This window comes from Canis lupus, chromosome 8 (genome assembly GCF_048164855.1).
Source record: "Canis lupus baileyi chromosome 8, mCanLup2.hap1, whole genome shotgun sequence".
In the NCBI taxonomy this organism is placed as follows: domain Eukaryota; kingdom Metazoa; phylum Chordata; class Mammalia; order Carnivora; family Canidae; genus Canis; species Canis lupus.
In genome coordinates this window covers 47,461,447-47,478,576 of record NC_132845.1, presented here as the reverse complement: position 1 = coordinate 47,478,576, position 17,130 = coordinate 47,461,447, and the positions used below count along the sequence as shown (strand labels likewise).

The window sequence follows — 17,130 nt, the reverse complement described above, 5'->3', positions numbered from 1 at the left end:
CCCCACCTGCAAACCGGGAAGAGCATCCTCGCTGTTGTTGCGCGCGGCTGTGCCCCTGCAGGCCCCCAGCCTGTATCTTAGGCTCCCGTCGTCCCGCTGGCTTCCTGCAGCATGTGGAGGGCGGGGCAGGGTGCAGGGTGCAGGGTGCAGGAGCTCCGGAGGGGGTCTGCATTTACTCGGGCTCCTTGTAAAATGCAAAAATGTTACGTCGTTTTGCTTTTTTTTTTTTTTTAGATGCATGTATTTTCTTTTTATTTATTTTAAAGATTTAAAAAAATTTTTGTTTATTCATGAGACACAACACAGGCAGAGGGAGAAGCAGGCTCCATGCAGGGAGCCCGATCCCAGGACCCCGGGATCACGCCCAGAGCCAAAGACAGGTGCGCAACCGCTGAGCCACTCAGGTGCCTCTTTCTTTTTAGCTAAATTCAATTTATGAGCATACTTTCCGATGAAGGGTATTCTTGTAATCCAACCTCTGGACCCGCTGTGTGCTTATGCAGGTGAGGTGCTAAGTGGATGTTAGCCCTGGGGGCCCAAGGCAGGAAGCTGGCACATTGCTTGTTGCTTGGTCCTCTTAGGTTTTTTGCTGCCAGAAGTCAGGCTCCCCTCTCATGCACTCACCAGTTTTGTGAGCCGCTGCTCCCTACCCCCCACCCCATGGTGCCCTGCATGGTCTGGTGGGTGCGCTCACCTTTCTTGCTTCATGCATGACGTCCTGACCTCTGCCCAGTTCTGCTGCCACACGGTTTTTCTCCAAGGGCTTTCTTTTCTCCAGCTCCCATAGCTAGTAGCTGGGCTGGTGGAGCCTGGCCCTCTCTTTCTGAGCTTCCAAACTGTATATAAAGTTCAGTCACTTTCTCAGGGTCAGGTTTTCCCTTGGCTAGCCTATTTTTTTCTTCTTTTCCAAAGGCTTTATTAGAGAGAGGAGAGAGAGAGAGAGAGGCAGAGGGAGAAGCAGGCTCCATGCAGGGACCCCGATGGGGGACTTGCCAGGACCCCGAGATCACACCCTGAGCCAAAGGCAGATGGTCAACTGCTGAGCCACCCAGGTGCTCTTGGCTAGCCTATTTAAAATACGTTTCTCCTCAAGATTTCCGCCCTAAAACCTTGTTCTTTTCTTCTTTGCAGCTCTTGGTGAGGAGTAGCAAGGTTCTGGAAGACTGTGTCGGGGCCAGAAATGTAGCTGTGGCAGGTTTTAGAAAACATAGTTGGCCGTAGTGCCCATCTTCAAAATAGTTTGATAGGACTTTTTTGCCCAACGTGAGGTTTGGGATTTATCCATATTGATGTCAGAAGCTCTAGTTCATGCACTTTCCTCTTGGGCAGTAGTCCATTGTACACGTATCTACTGTATACATTCCGTTGCTGAGTATCTTCCCTGAGGAAGGGGTGTGTTACCTGATTGCAGGAGGATGACTATAAAGGGAGGAAAGAGCATCGTGGACGGTGGATGGAGCAGGTGTAAAAATCTGCGGCCTGGCGGGATGCGAAAGGGAAGACTGGGGGCTGTGGTGTTCTATGAGAAGGAGGATGGTGGTGGGCAGGGTGGGGGGATAAGTAATTGAGGACTTTGGTCTTTACCTAAAGCATCAGAGTTTGAAGCTGCATGTGTGAGGAAACAAGGACACTGATCAGATTCCCTTATAACCCTCATACACTCGCTCCTCAAAGCCCCCTTCAGAATTAGCGAAAGCGCCTGGCAGGGGAACCGAAGAGTGCTGTCTTAGTCCATTCAGGCTGTCGTAACCAAGCACTGTGGACTGGGTGGCGTATAAACAACAGATGCTTCTCACAGTTCTGGAGGCTGGAAGTCCAGGATGAAGGTGCCAGCGAGATGCGAATGGGCGCAAACCTTCCTGGTTCACAGACGACCATCTTCTTGCTGTGCCCTCGGGGGAATCGGGGAATGAGCACCCTGGGGTCTCTTCCAAAAGGCATTAATCTCATCACTCAGCCCTCCTGACCTCATCACCTCCCACACACACCCTCCCCCCTGCCTCCCATGAGGCCCTGCCTCCACATATCATCATGTTGGGGTTTGGGTTTCAACATGAAACTTTGGGGGGCATACAACAGTCTGTGGTAAGCACTTTAAGACTGTTTCCCCCCTGGTAATTTATAGGAGTGGCAGTACGACGTGCACTTCTTCCGGGAGTATTGTACGTGAAGCTTGGCCTCAGGCATCCGTTCCTTGTTAACACAGTCTGCGAGGCTCCATCAACAGATGTTTATAAAAAGTAAATTGTACACCTCTCATTTGAGAAAGGTGCACATTCCTCAGGCATGTTCAAATACTCATTTTAATTAGGCAAATTGATAATTATATTTCCTCGACACATACACCCTAATCAAGGCTACACTTTATCCTAGCAAATAATTGTTTTTCTGAAAAGTTCATGACATCAGTTTTGAAGAAATTCTAAAAAGGAGAACTATCAAGGTAAAATTGGTTTTAAAAATTACCCATGTTTATTTGTTTTTAGGTCCTAAGCTGTTCTTTTTTCCAGTTTTATTTTTACCACCAGAATGTTCCCCCTGCCCCCTTAGAGGATAGGGCTCTTTGGTGGTTTTCTTAAAAAGATGATTTCCCTGGACATTTTAAATCTCTGCAGCTGTTTCAGAGGAGCTGAAACAGCTCCTCACCAGTCCTGAATATTTCTCGGTCGCCTCTGGAAACCCTCTCACGTGGCAGAATATAAGTGGAACACCCAAAAAAAATAACTTGCCCCATCTCTTCCAGGTATCACCTAAGGCCTCTTCTAGAACTACGAGACCTGAAAATGTTTATTGAGGTCTGAATGGGGTCTTGAAAATATTGTATTGGAAAAATTCTAACAGATCAGTGAAGAAAATGAAATAAATGCTTTTAATTATGTCATACGTCCAGGCCAAACCAGTTATCTCTTATTTAAGAAGGGCTCCTGTGCATAAGACAAGAATTTTGATTATTTATCCCCTCATTATTATCATCATCATCATCATCATCAATCAAAATTAGTGTGTAAAAAAAAAAATTAGTGTGTAAAACATTCTCATCATAACAAGTCTAAGAGAAAAAATGAGCTCTTATTTTTGAGTGTCTTTTTTTTATTTTTTTTGCTTTTCTATATTTTAGTGACTTTATCGAGATACCATAACATTGACTCATTTTAAGTTCACAGTTCAGTGATTTTTAATAAATTTACAGTGGTACAGTGTCAGGGTTTTAGAACCTGTTTCCCAAAAAAAGAAACTTTGTGCCCATTTATAGTCTGTTCCTGTTTCCACTCCTCACACAGGCAACTACTAATTTACCTCCATAGCTTTGCCTTTTCTGGACATTTCATATAAATGGAATTACAATCTGTGTTCTTTTGTGACTGGCTTCTTAGCATAATCCTCAAGATTCTCTTATGTTGGGCAGATATCAGCACTCTGTTCCTTTTTACTGAATTGACATTCCGTTATGTGGGAAATCATGTCTTGTTTATCCAAGTACGTATTGATGTACATTTGGACGTTGGCAGACGTTTCCCAAATGAACACTGGCTGTTAGGAATAAAGCTGATGTGAACATCCACATACAGATCTTTGTATGGACATATGTTTCATTTCTCTTGAGTATATGCCTAAGATTGGAATTGCTGGGTCATATAAGTATATTTGACATTTTGAGGAACTTCCAAACTGTTTTCCAAAGGAGCTGCACTATTTTATGTTCACATCACCAAGATATATGGATCCACACCTCCTTATATCCCTGCCAACGCACTTATCACTTGTCGTATCTCTCTTTTTTTATTATAATCAACCATATGGGTGTGAATTGATATCTCATTGTGGTATTTTCTTAAAGACTAATGATGTTGAACATCTTTTCCTGTGCTGACTGGCCATTTGTATATTTTTGAAGAAATATCTTTTCAGGTCTTTTGCCCCATTTATAATTGGGTTGTGTTTTCATTGAGTTGTTACAATTCTTTATATATGTTGAATATAGATCCCTTATCAAATCAATGGTTTGCAAATATCTTCTCCAATTCTGTGGATTCTCCTTTCCCTTGCTTGATGATAACCTATGCAGCATCAGAATTTTTAATTTTGATGAAGTTCCAAATTATCACCTTTTTCTTTTATCATTTGTGCTTTTGATGTCCTAAGAGACCTTTGCCTAACCCCAAATCGTGAAGATTGACTTCTGTGTTTCTTCTAAGAGTATTCTAGTTTAAACTACTACATTTAGGTGTAGGTCCATATTGAATTAATTTTTATGAATGGTGTGGGGTAAGGGTCTAATTATTAGAAAAAAAAGATTTTTTTTTTTTTAACTACAGTAGAAACCTAGCAGTTGGTCAAAAGAAAAAATGAGCTGAAGAGGGGAATTTAAAAAAATACACATTCTTTTAACATTTATTTTTAATGTAATCTATAAATGTACATTCATTTACCATTCTTTTGAGGTCGGGCCAAGGACTTGTCTTAGAGTATTGGGTTTACAGATGGGCCTGCCATGGAGTCTTTCTTGCATAAACAACACCCATAATGAATCTTTTCCAGTTTGGGTTTTTTCCAGTGGAGTAGTCAGTTAAAAATCACTTGGAAAGCACTCCAAGTAAAGGATTCTAGGTTTATACTTTCTTTTTCCTCTAATATTTTACACTTGTCTCCACAACACCTGATTCAATAGTACTTTATTTTGGCCAGCCTGCCTTTTATTGAGTGTTCCCGAAACATCTGTCTTAGTTTTATTGGAAGCGGCCCTTTTTACAATTCATATTTCTCTGGTTTACATGTTTAATTAAGTGATTTAAAAGTAAGTGCTAGCTTGAACACTTTCGGGGACAACTGATGGATGTGCAGAGCTGAACCCTTGAGGGACTTTGGGCAACAGTCAGTGCCTTTGCGGAGGGCATGGAGAGTGTTGGTAAATCTGTGGGTTTGGTAAGAGAGCATCTCTTTCACAGAGAGGACTAACTGGCAGCTTTTTATATTTGTGAAGCATGTGATTTTTAACTTTGCCAAACCCTCCCAATTAGTTACTGGCGATAGCATGGGGCCCTGGCAGCTGGAGACTCCAGGAGCCCAAGAACTGCTGTCAGCCACTCTTAGGACTGAGTCCATTATGTAGCCAGACAGTCAGGAAATATTTGTTGAGTGAAAGAATACCCAAAGTTGCCATGTACCATTGTTTAAAAGAAAAAGAAAAAAACCCTAATCATTGCTAATGCTGTAGGTCCTCATTTGTAAAACGGAGGCAGAGTGTTGGCTACAGCTGTCTTAAGATGAGCTGTGGTGATGGATGCAGTGGCTTCATTTACCCGAGGGTGCTGAGATGCTTCAGGATTTCAGGTCCTAAATCAGGAGGTGGGAGGGCCAGGAAGGGAGCACAGCTCTCCTGGCATCCAGCCCTTTGACCTGGCCACCAGCACATACTGGAATAGGACAGAACTCTTCGTTTGCTCCCCAGAATGCTCCTTCTCCTGTCTTGCCCTCCCACTCCTGTTCAGTCAGGAGCCCAGGAGTCAATCCTGATCTCTCCTCCTCCCATTCTCTCCACAGCCCCATCCCTCCAGCCTCCAGAGCTCGCCTTGGCTTTGTCCACCTGTTCCCTTCCCAGCTCCCACTATGACCCCCAGCCCTGCATCTCTCACCTGGACTGTTCCAGTAGCCTTCTGTGTCCACTCTTGCCCCGCCAGTCTACTCCCTGTACGGCATTCAGAGCCATCTCTTTGAAACAAAAATTGGGCCTGTCATCCCTTGCCATAGCTTTCCTCTGTCCCTCTCCTTCTCTCTCTAGGGTCTGTCATTCTTCTGGTATCACTTTATTTTATTTTTTATTGATTTTTATTTTTTAAAAATATTTTATTTATTCATGAGAGACAGAGGGGTAGAGACATGGGCAGAGGGAGAAGCAGACTAGCATTTTAGAAGAAACGCGTGCTCATTCTCCCACTCTCAGGGTCCTGTTATTCCCCTTTGCTCATTCTTTTCCTTTACAACACTTATTACAGTTTACATTTGTGTATTTATTCCTGTGACTTTCATGCCTTTTCATGCCCCTAGACTATAAATTCCTGGAGGGCAGGGAGCCCAGACTTAGGACAGTGTCGGGCAGTGGAGGCCACTCGGTGGCCATTTGTCATATAAGTAAACGAGTAAATACAATCACATTTCTCTGTATTTGCCTGACCAATTGCTTACACCATGAGTCCTCTGGACAAAACAAAACAAAAACCAAGATATTGAGTCAATTAATGGGATTCCTTGCAAACCACCCCAGGTGGTGCTGAGGTCATGCATTCAAAGATACCTGTTTTTTTTGTTTTTGTTTTGTTTTGTTTTCCCAAAGGTACCTGTTAAAGCAGCTTCATGTTATCAGGTGAGCCCTCTCTGGGCCACATCTGCCCTGAGGAAGGGGTGCCTTCTCCTTATACCCAGGCTTGCCCCCGCAGGGCACCTCTGCCCAGAGAGAGCGTCTTTTTCCACTTCTCCCCAAAGTACCACCCAGGGCACCAGCCACCTGCTTTCTTGGTATAGCAGCATGGGTAATGGAGGGAAATAAGTCCTAGCAAACATCTACCCCAAAAAGGCAAACCCCAAATGGAGTTCTGCTTTGGAAAAGTGAGAGAGGTTCAGGAAATGTCTTTTCCCCCCTGTAGCTGTTGTCTAGAACAGCATCAGGCAAAGCCAGTTAGGCTGAAAGCCACCTGGCCGAGGAGCCCGAGCCTGTCTACCTTTTACTTCTCTGAAGGGTTGCAGATAAAGATTTTGGCAGGTCCTTTATCCCCGAATGGCAAGTTTGGCAGCCAAGCTATGACTCAGAAGCTTTTGTGTGTCTCAAAAACCACCTTTGGTGCATTTAGGCAAAGAAAAGAGAGATTGGATAAATTTGCTTTGCTACTTAGGAAAAGTAATATGGAAACTCTGAGGATAGTGCTGTCACAGTTAATTATTTCAGGGGAAGGGGGGCCTCAGAGGGCACTATTTACTTTAAATAGCTGGCACTTAGTCCGTTCACAGAGTTGTGCGACCGTCACCGCAGTTGATTTTAGAACATTTTCATTACCCTAGAAGGAAACCCAGCACCCATCAGCCATCACCCCACCCGCCACTCCAGCCCTGGGCAGCCACTAAGGAATGGCACTATTATATGGAACATAAGTTCTGGCAGTTTTACAGTCGGGACACTTGGATCGTTAAACCAGAAAGAGTCCCAAGGTGGTGAAGATTGTTTTGCCACTGCTGTGGTTTTGTTGTTGTTGTTGTTGTTGCTTTTCACTACTAAGATAAGATTAGTCCCTGGAGAAGATGAGGGGTATTACTGCAGACATTTAGATTGTGATTCACTGTGCAGATGGCTACTGTGAGAAACTGCAAAAATTGCATCTCGTTGGCATTTGCTCTTTAGCCAGAAAGCCTCCACACAGCTGTAAAGCTACCCATCTTTGCTGTTTTATAACTGACACAATATTCCCAGTATGTGAAGGGAAGAATGTTAAGATCAAAGCACGTAATTTGTACGTGTGTGTGCTTGCATTCGTATCTGTATCACCAAGTATATTCTGCGCCCCACCATGTACTATGGGGAATAAAGAAATGGGTACGGTTTGGGTGGCTTTGTCTCTGCTAAGAGAAGGGAAAGAGTTACTGTAAGTAACAGTCAGGATCACAGAAGCTCACACTTGGTGTGAGCTTTGGCTACTATGCACCAAGTGCAAATGCTTTATATGTATTCACTCAGTCACTGTTCATGACAACCCTTCTGAGGTAGGGTTTACTTTATGGCTGAGGACAATAAGACTCAGATTAAGATCTTGTGTTATGTCGCATGGTTGGTAAAGGGTGGAATTGGGACTTGAACCTGGCATGCAAGCCTCAGAGTCTAGGCTATACTAGGGCCCGGTGAGGGCTTTGGGAGACATGCCTTGGCATGATCTACCCCCTACCTTACATTCAAATTTGCCTCCAGTGTCAGGGTCTGGTCTTTGCTGTGCCCTCTGCCTGGGGTGCGTCCCCACAGCCACCCTGTGCCTGGCTCTCATGTCGCCTCACTGCTCCATCCAGCCTCAGCTCCCACCCACCAGTCACTCTGTCCACGATCACTGTGATTCCCTCTGCAGTAATGATGAGCACAGTGTGTAGTCAGCTTAGTTGTTGATCTGTTTGTCATCCATCTCCCCACTATGGTGTAAGGTCTTAAAGAATGGGACCTGTGATTTTGCTCACTGTTGAATGTCCAGTGACTAAAGTGTAGTGCCTGTCACATAGCAGGTACTCAGAACAAACTTGCTGAAAGAGGGAAGAAGGAAGAGCTCCATCTCCTTGCAGGGGAGGGAGGTAGGTGCTGGGCTGGACTAGGAAGGGTAGGTGGAGTCTCAGCAGAAAGAGTTAGGAGAGTGGGGAGCATCCTCTAGAGGAAGCAGTGGGAAAGGTTGCATGTGTTGAGGAGCAGATAAGGGTCCCTTTGGAGGGATCCTGTGGCATGTTTTGGGGAGAGTTTCTCAATCTCTGCATTGACATTATGGGCTAGACTGTTGGCTGTGGGGCCACCCTGTATACTCTGGGATGTTGAGCAGCATCCTTAGCCTCTATCCACTGAATGCCAGAAGCACTGTGACCCTCCCAGCGTGACATCAAAAAATGTCTCCAGACATCAAATGTCCCCTGGGGGTCACAATCATCCCTGGTCAAGAGAGCCACCAATCTAATGGGAACAGTAATCAGTATAGCTAGAAAAATTTTGCACTACATTTTAGACCCAAGTGCCAGAATGAACAAGGATCCGTCGACATCTTGGTTTATCCCTTCACCAAATGTTTACTGAATGCCTCTCCCATGCCAGTGACCCAGTGATACATGCTGACAATATACTGGAAAGGAAACGTGAACATGGGTCTTTACTTATGGAAATTAGAGTGTAATGACCCTTCAGCAAGGGAGTTTGATGATCAGGACAAGGGTTGTAGGAAGTCACAGCGGCAGTGATTGCTTGCAGTGGATCAGAGTAGGGAGCATTGCGTGGAGCTGCTCTGGTAGCCCTGGGTGGGAGTGGTGGAGCACTGACCCAAGGTGATGGGGCTGTGGAGGTGAAGGAGGTACTGTAGAGCACGTGCATCCACCTGGTAGGCTAAATGGACCCAGTGACACACAATCCTGTCATCTGTAGACTGGTGAACTGGGGACCTTGTTGGCAGACTCAGGGCCATCAGGAAAAAGAGGCCAGTATTAAAGGATTTGCTTGTGGGAATGTTGTAAGGTGCAGATGGGATGAGCTGGGACCTTGGACATACTCAGGAAAGCAAAACCACTACTCTGCTCACTTTTTTAGTTAATTCTGCCGCTTTCTAGTCAAATGGAGAAATGTGGCCCCTGTGGTCCCAGTTCATGTATGATTTTGATTCGGAGAAGTTAACAGGAGTGCAAACATTGAACTTTTAAATATTCTTACAGTGTAGTGATACACTGTTGTAATGATTGCGGCCTTGTTCACCAGCCTGCTCATCAGACTTCTTAATAAATATCTTCCCAAAAGCAAAAGAGATTTGGGAAATGAGACTTAGCTTTATTAGAATTAAACTGAGAGCTATTTATCATTGTATTCCACCTTGAACCATTTGAAGTTGCCTGTACAGTAGCAAGTTTGGCACATCGAGAGAGCACATGCTGTTAGTGTATTAGGTGTTAATTAATGGCATGATTGATTCCTATAGGCCTTTTCCTAGCTGAGTGATGAAAATAGTAATTCATTTGCTTTTGGGGGTGCATTTATTATAATTAGTCATTGATGAGCTAGTAATAGCAAAAGGATCAATGAAATTTCTAATTCTTGGTATATGTTAAAAAGTCAGCTTTCAATACGAGTTGACATACATGCCTGAAAGGTATAATAAAAATGAGGGAGAGGAAATGTATTGACAGAGACAGATTTAAGAAAACATTTAGTTCCTGATATTAACGGCAAAGAGTCCTTGCAATCTGAATATTTGTCTTTCAGGCAGGATATTGGCACGTAAACAGTTGCATAGGAAGGATTAGCGGTAAGGCATTGTGTGAGTTTTTAAAGGTTTTTAAGATTCTTCTATGCGTGCAGTCGCTTTGTACCCAGTAATGCTTAAAGAAGATTCACAGGCCTTTACTGTCTATAGTTTAATACCACACAAATCCACAGTCCTATTATTCCTCAGTTTTGAAAGATGGTGGTTTCTGTGACAGTCTCTATCAGCTAAAATCTGTAAGTGGCCAAATCCTGATACTCTCTGTACAATGGATGAATCAGATTTCTCTCTAAGGCCAATATTTCCTTTATAAAAATATTTTTTAATTAATTAAAGATTTTAAGAAATTTTAAAATTAATTCGATTCAGGCTGTGGTACCTTAATAAATTATGGTAATTTATTATGGTAACACAGAGCTTGTTTTTTTCTGACATACCATTTGGACAGATTTTGGCACTCCCAGCTAGCTAGGTCTTCTCTATAATCTCACCTGTGTGACCCCTTGCCCTGAAGTCAGGGCTTTGTGGCATAATAGGCCTGGTTCGGCCTCTCAGCCCTTTGTTAGACCTTGAGCAAGTTATGTGACCTTGACCTTGCTGAGTTTCTTCTTCTGCACCTCTGAGCAGAATGGAAGAGTTATCATAGATTTGGGCTTGTCACTGCCCATGTGCACAAGGGCCAGCTGGTGAATGGGACCAAGTGTGGACCATGGTGAATTTGAGACCACACGTCCCCTTTGAGGAGCAGCCACTGCTTAGCCCAGCCAGTCAGCATATTGCAGTTGGGCCTGATTTGGCTAGATTTTCCAAGAGCATCTAGAAAATCAGGTATCTGTATGAAACTCATGAATTTAAAATGTCGGCAACAGATTCAAAATTTTATAACTACTATGTGGGCCAAACAAAACACACCTGCTAGGCAGACCGCATCCAGAGACCTGGAGTTTGTAATTCCTGGAGAAGATCACCAATTAGCATCCCGTAGAAGATAGATGTTCTGGGCTCTAGCCTATACCCTGAATCAGCCCTGTGCTATTGGCAGGGACTGTGAGCATCACAGCCTACTGGGGAAAAGCTCTGGGCCTTGCCAGCATTATCTTTGTGTACACTTTTCTTATTTACCAAGATGTTCCTTTCAAAGGAAACTTTTTGGAGATAAAAATGTTTTTATGGAGGTGGATAACTTGCAGGCAGCCCAAGGCACATTCCATCTCCTTTATGGCTCTCCCCTCTGCAGGCCAGCCCAGCAGCACTGAGATTCTGAACAGTGGAAGCCACTGCTCATTAACTGTGTGATCTTGAACTTGAGCCATAACTAAGATCCCTAGCCAGGCCTCAGTATCCCTCGTTGGTTAAATAAGGGGTTAAGTAATTCTGCAAATCCCTCCCACACTGAAAATTTCCATTGCTGTAGTGGGAAAAGGTTGGCTTCTGTGAGGTAACCTTTCAGCCGCCCTGGGATAGGGCTGCAATAAATGGGCCCACTCAGCTCTGTACAGGAGGGTCAGGTCTAAGTGGTGTGGTTAAGTATGTGAGGCTAGGCTTTAATAGTCCCCCCTGTGGCAGAGACTCTCCGTTGGTTCCAGGGGTCCCCGCCTCCGAGTATTTATAGCCTGTGTGATCCTCTGCTCTGTAGTCTGGGCTGGCCTAGCAACTTGATTATAATGAATTGAATACAGCAAAGTGATGGGATCTCACTTCCATCGCCATGTTACCTAAGATTATAACTGCTCTTTGCTAGCAGACCCTCTCCCTCACTGTCTTTGATGAAGCCAGTTTCCATGTTACGAGCTGCCATGCTGGAGGGGCCCACATGGTGAGGAACTGAGGGTAGCTTCTGGACCACAGCCGGCTAGGAACCTAGTCAACCCCGTAAGTGAGCTTGGAAGCATATTCTGTCCCATGTGAGTCTTCATTTGAGACCTCAGCACTGGCAGACACTTTCATTGTGGCTTGTGAGAGACCGTGAGCAGAGAACCGTGCTCTAAGCCGTGCCCAGATCCCCAACCCACAGAAACTGAGATAGTACATGTGTAGTGTTTCAAGCTACTACCTTTGTGTTCCTTTGTTACCGTAGCAGTAGATTGCTAATACACCATCTCTGTGAATTTGTTACAAAAATTATATTGAAAAAGTTCAATTCATGGTGGAATTCTTATTTATAGAAGACTTAGGTGTTTTAGTCAAATACCTGCATACTTCATGGTGTATTAACAGTAAGCACCCTGTAGACATTATCAGAAGTTTGTGTCAAATGTTTCAAGATTGTAGTCTTGTTTTGGTACCACCTATGTCAGAAATGAGGTCTTAATTTAATCAGCCTCACGTTATCCTCTAATGCATTTATTCTTCAAGTACTTAGTTTATCTCAAAATTTGACCTTGGCTTTATCATCGTCCCTAATTAGGGTCCCTGACTGCATTCTTTTATCAATTTTGGAAATTACCTGGGCTGGACGCAGACAGGGACCTAAAAATGAAAAGGAAAATATGCAAGAGAAAACTAAAAGCAAACCAAAAAAAAAAAAAAAAAAAAAAACCATCAGTAGGAAAATATGCAAAATAACAACCAATCCTCTAAGCCATTATTTCAATTTAGGGAAACAAAAATCACTTTGCACCTGTTTCTGATCAAACACGTTTAGGCAGTTCCTTGATTAGTTACAGGTCAGTGCTTTTCAAACTTGAATTTGCATACGGATCATGTGGGGATCTGTTAAAATGCAGACTGCCTCAGTAGGTCTGGGCTGGGCTTGAGATGCTGCCTTTCGAACAAGCTCACATGTGGTGATGCTGATGCTGGTTCAGGGGTCACACCGTGAGGCCCAAAGTGTAGGCCCAGCCCTGCTTTTCACGCCCAGGGCAGCATGCTTCATTGGTGCCCTCCTATCATATGCACCACCCCCCCTCCCTCAACTTTCACTTCCAGCAATTCTCCTTTTTTTTGAGGGGAGGGGGTGGTTATCAGGCATTTACCATTTAACTAAGCAGTCCCACAGTTAAATTCTTTGACTAGGAAAATAAAAACAAAAACAAAAACAAAAAGCTCCCTGGATGCCAAAGTGGTGGGGTTTTTTTTTTTTTCTTCAATAATAAACAGTGCTCTGATTCTTTATTGAGGTGCTTTAGGAGTGAACCTTGGTATATCTGAACTTCTGGGGCTCGAACTGCCAGAACAGTGTTTTTTAGGGAATCTAAAGAGAGCAGCTGGACTGTGCCGAGTTCAGACATGTGCTCTGCCTGGCAGGAGATGGCATGGCAAGCTCTCCCTGGCTCTTGTAGATGTTAACTAATACCTGTGTCCTGCCCTGGGCGTGACTTTGGACTTTGGCAAAATAGTTTAAGGCAAGCATTGTTAAGTATTCACTTTCTCAGTGTTTTGAAGGATGGGGGAGGTATAAATTTACAAAAGATTCCTCCCTCTGCAACTAAGCATCATAAGTCTCAAATTCAGCCTTAATTAAGATGAGACTGAAGACCACAAGCTTCTGTAGCAGAACTTTAAGAGGACCCAGGTGCTTTTGAGAAGGCAGAGGTTGAAGTCAAATTGTTCTTATTATATATATAAGGCAGGTGGAATAGTGTGATATGTGACCTGTCATTCATTTCAGGTCAAATCTATTTATTTTGTACCTTGTCATCGTAAAATTGAGATTCCATCTAAGATTTTACTAAGTAAACAAATAATAATGAAAGATTTATTTTAATACCTCCAAGGACTATTGACTTTTTGAGATGATGACTATTTGTTGTAGGAAACTATATTGGTTAAAATGTTTGCTGTAGAAAACTGTTTATAAATTCTGTTTGTTATAGAAGATTGATTTATGCGCCAACCTTGGGATGACGATCACCTCCCTGATCTGATTCTGATTAATTTGCCCAGTTTAAACAGCTCTGCAAACTGCCTCAGAAACAGGAATGTCGTTAAAAGCATTCAATGTAGAAAGGTTATTATTCAAGTAAAATAAATGAATGATGCCAACAATTAATTTTAAAACACAAATTGGAATCTCATTTTTCTTTTTTTTTTTTTAAACGACACCAGCCTTCAACCCTTGAAGAAGTCTTGCTGACTATGTATCTTTAATGCCTGATCCCTCAGTATCTATTATCACTTTATAGCAGAGCATCCTGAAATTTGGCAGCTCTTGAAACAACAAACCTGTGCTGTGTCACAGTTTCCTTCTGCTGCAGAGTCTCCCACAGGGTTTAGGCACCATGTCAGCTGGGGCCATGGTCTCATCTGACAGTCCAGCTAATAAGGGAGAGTCCGTTTCCGAGTTTACTCATGTCATTGTTGGCAGGATTTCACTCCTTTTGGGTTGTTGCATGGAGGGTCTCCACTCTTCACGGGCTTTTGCCTCCATTCCTTATCATGTTGGCCTCTCCAATAGGTGGGTCACAGCACGGCAACCTTTTACCTGCAGAGGGAGGGCTGTGTGTGTGTGAGAAAGAGATGAAAATCATGGTCTTTTTCTAGCCTAATCTCTCTCTTTTTCTTTCTTTTTTTTTTAAATATTTTGGACACATCTGCATTTTATTTATTTATTTTTAAAGATTTTATTTATTTATTCATGAGAGAGGCAGAGACACAGGCAGAGGGAGAAGCAGGCTCCATGCAGGGAGCCGATCCCGTGGGACTCGATCCCGGGTCTCCAGGATCACACCCTGGGATGAAGGCGGCGCTAAACCACTGAGCCACCCGGGCTGCCCTTTTTCTTTCTTTTTGACCATTTTTATTGAGGCATGATTAACATGTAAAAAGCTGTATATATTTAATGTGTATAACTCCATCAGGAGTTTGGGGATAAGTAAACACCTGTGAAACCATCACTACCATCAAGGTCATAAACATACCCATCTCTTTCCAGGGGTTCCTGTCACCCCTTTATCATCATCATCATTATTTATGTGTGTGGTAAGAGCACTTGACATAGATTCTATCTTCTCAGCAAATTGCAAGTATACAATACAGTATTGTTAGCTGTGGGCATTCTGCTGTATAGTAAATCTCCAGAACTTCTTGTAGAACCAAATCTTGTAGAACTAAATCTTTGTACCCTTTGACCAAGGGATCTTTGGGACCTTTTTGGTATTCTTTCTGCCACACGTAGTAAGGGCTCAATAAATACAAGTTCACGTCTGTTATTGTGCTAGACAGCTGTCCTTAACACTGAGATGCATATTTCAGAGTTTCATGCACTCCTTGTTCAGATTGAGTTCAGGGCAGCCCTGGTGATGCAGCAGTTTAGCGCTGCCTGCAGCCCAGGGTGTGATCCTGGAGACCCGGGATCGAGTCCCACGTCGGGCTCCCTGCATGGAGCCCGCTTCTCCCTCTGCCTGTGTCTCTGCCTCTCTCTCTGTGTTTCTATGAATAAATAAATCTTAAAAAAAAAAAAAAAGATGGAGTTCAAGTTGGTTGTGATTTGATTGAGCAGCTAACAGTCTCTGAGCTGTGGGTCAAGAACTGGTGGAGTAACTTGCATATGCAATTTGTTCAGTAAAGTATGTGCAGGTAGTTCGCACACTTGCATTTGTAAATTCTGAAAAAGCACTTGAGAAGGAAGGGAGTCCTAAAGCCAGAGGTCCGCTCTAAGAAGACAGTAAGCAAGGCATGGTGGGCAGAAGGGTGGTGACCATATTTAGAAAGGTTAGCCTGGCTCCTTGCCAGTAAGCTCTCACCATAGATGATTCACCTCAGAGAGAGGCCTTCCCTGTGCATCCAGTTGAAATTAGCCATCACTTCTCACTTCACCCTCCTAGACCTGCTGCTCCAGCTCCATTCCCTGCTCATTTCCTTGTTCCAGGTCTTTCTCCCCCATGAGGACTAAGCCCCAGGAAAGCTGGGCCTTGTCTGTCTAGGTCCAGCCGTGTATGGTCAGCACCACATATGGGGGCTGGCAGATGGTAGGCTCTCAGTGAATACTTATCAATTCAATAAATGAATTGAACACAGAGACATGAAATGACTCCAAGGAGCTTTTTGGAAATCGTAATATCTTCATGACTTCCAAAGGAAATTCCACTTACTCAGTTAACATGCAAAATATACTAATTTGTTAAAAAGAAGAAGAAAACAGTCTCAAGATTGATTGTGGGCTGGTTTTCTTCCTGCCAGTGATTGCTGGTGGCCGTTAGGCCAGTCATGTTCCTTTTTTGGGCCTCAGTTCTCATTGGGTAAATGTAGGGGCTGTAAATTGGGGGTCTTCAGACTGCCCTGTCCTCAGATCCAGCTTAGGCAGAGGAGGCTCTCTTTTTCAATGTTGGTCTACCACACAAGATTTTGTTTGAGGGGAAGATGCTGTCCCCATGAAAAAAAAGTTTGACACCCACAGGGCTTCCATGCTCACTAATGGCCATTCCAGCTCTGCAAAAGCAAGTACTGGTTGCAGTCCTTCTGGCTAATACGGGTAGAGACCTGTGGCCCACCAAGCTTAGGATTATTGGAACTGATAGGAAGGACAAGCCTAATAATCCTGGTTCAAGTGACCCTTTGGTGCTTGGCCCTTTCCAAGACCATAAAGAATCCCCTCTCCCTTCCTTCTCCCTTACTGCCCCACCCCCCAGCCTCATGCCTTGCTTAAGCCCACATTATGCTGCCTTTGAAATGTTAGCATTGATTTTTTTTTTTTCTTCTCGTTGACTAACTCCTTTCAAGATTTCATTTCTGGCACTGCATTTCCTACCAGATAGCCGGAGCTTCCAGGCTCCAAGTTTTATAATTAAAATGCTGTCACATCCCCCGAAACAGTGCAAATTGTGCCATTAAGCCTGGCATAAAAGATTTGAAAGCGCTTCACCTAGTAATTTAAATATAATACTTCTGGCAGCTTTCAATTTCTGGTATTTTTAATTCTAATTAAAAAAACTATTATTGAACATTAATATCCTCTATACAGCGTGCTGTTGTGCCTCTGCGCTCCATTCTGGCCGGCTAGTTTTAAACAAACAGCTTGGCTGCGTGGCTGTTGCAGCCCACGTGGTTTTTCCTGGCCTTTGGGAACCACCAGGTCCCAGGCATAATTAGTATAAATCAAAATCCTCTAGACTATGACAGGAAAATGGTATGTTTGAACAGCAGCTTATTAAAATGACCTACTTAATTTAAGAAAAATATTGTATCCACTTGCACGATAACCTGGATGCTTTCC

The 17,130-nt window shown here is 43.6% G+C and overlaps 1 protein-coding gene across 2 annotated transcripts in view; it reads left to right on the top strand.

Moving 5' to 3' along the window:
• The window catches only part of CPPED1 (calcineurin like phosphoesterase domain containing 1), a 100,108-nt gene that overhangs the window by 583 nt on the left and 82,395 nt on the right, over positions 1–17,130 (top strand). The window contains exon 1 of one of the 2 annotated variants that reach the window (XM_072835839.1): positions 276–380. The exons of the other annotated variant lie outside the window; for it this stretch is intronic. Within the exon in view, the coding sequence (XP_072691940.1) occupies positions 291–380 (90 nt within the window). The 5' untranslated portion in view covers positions 276–290. Of the gene's footprint in view, positions 1–275; positions 381–17,130 lie in introns of those variants that run through there. 2 annotated transcript variants of the gene reach the window in all.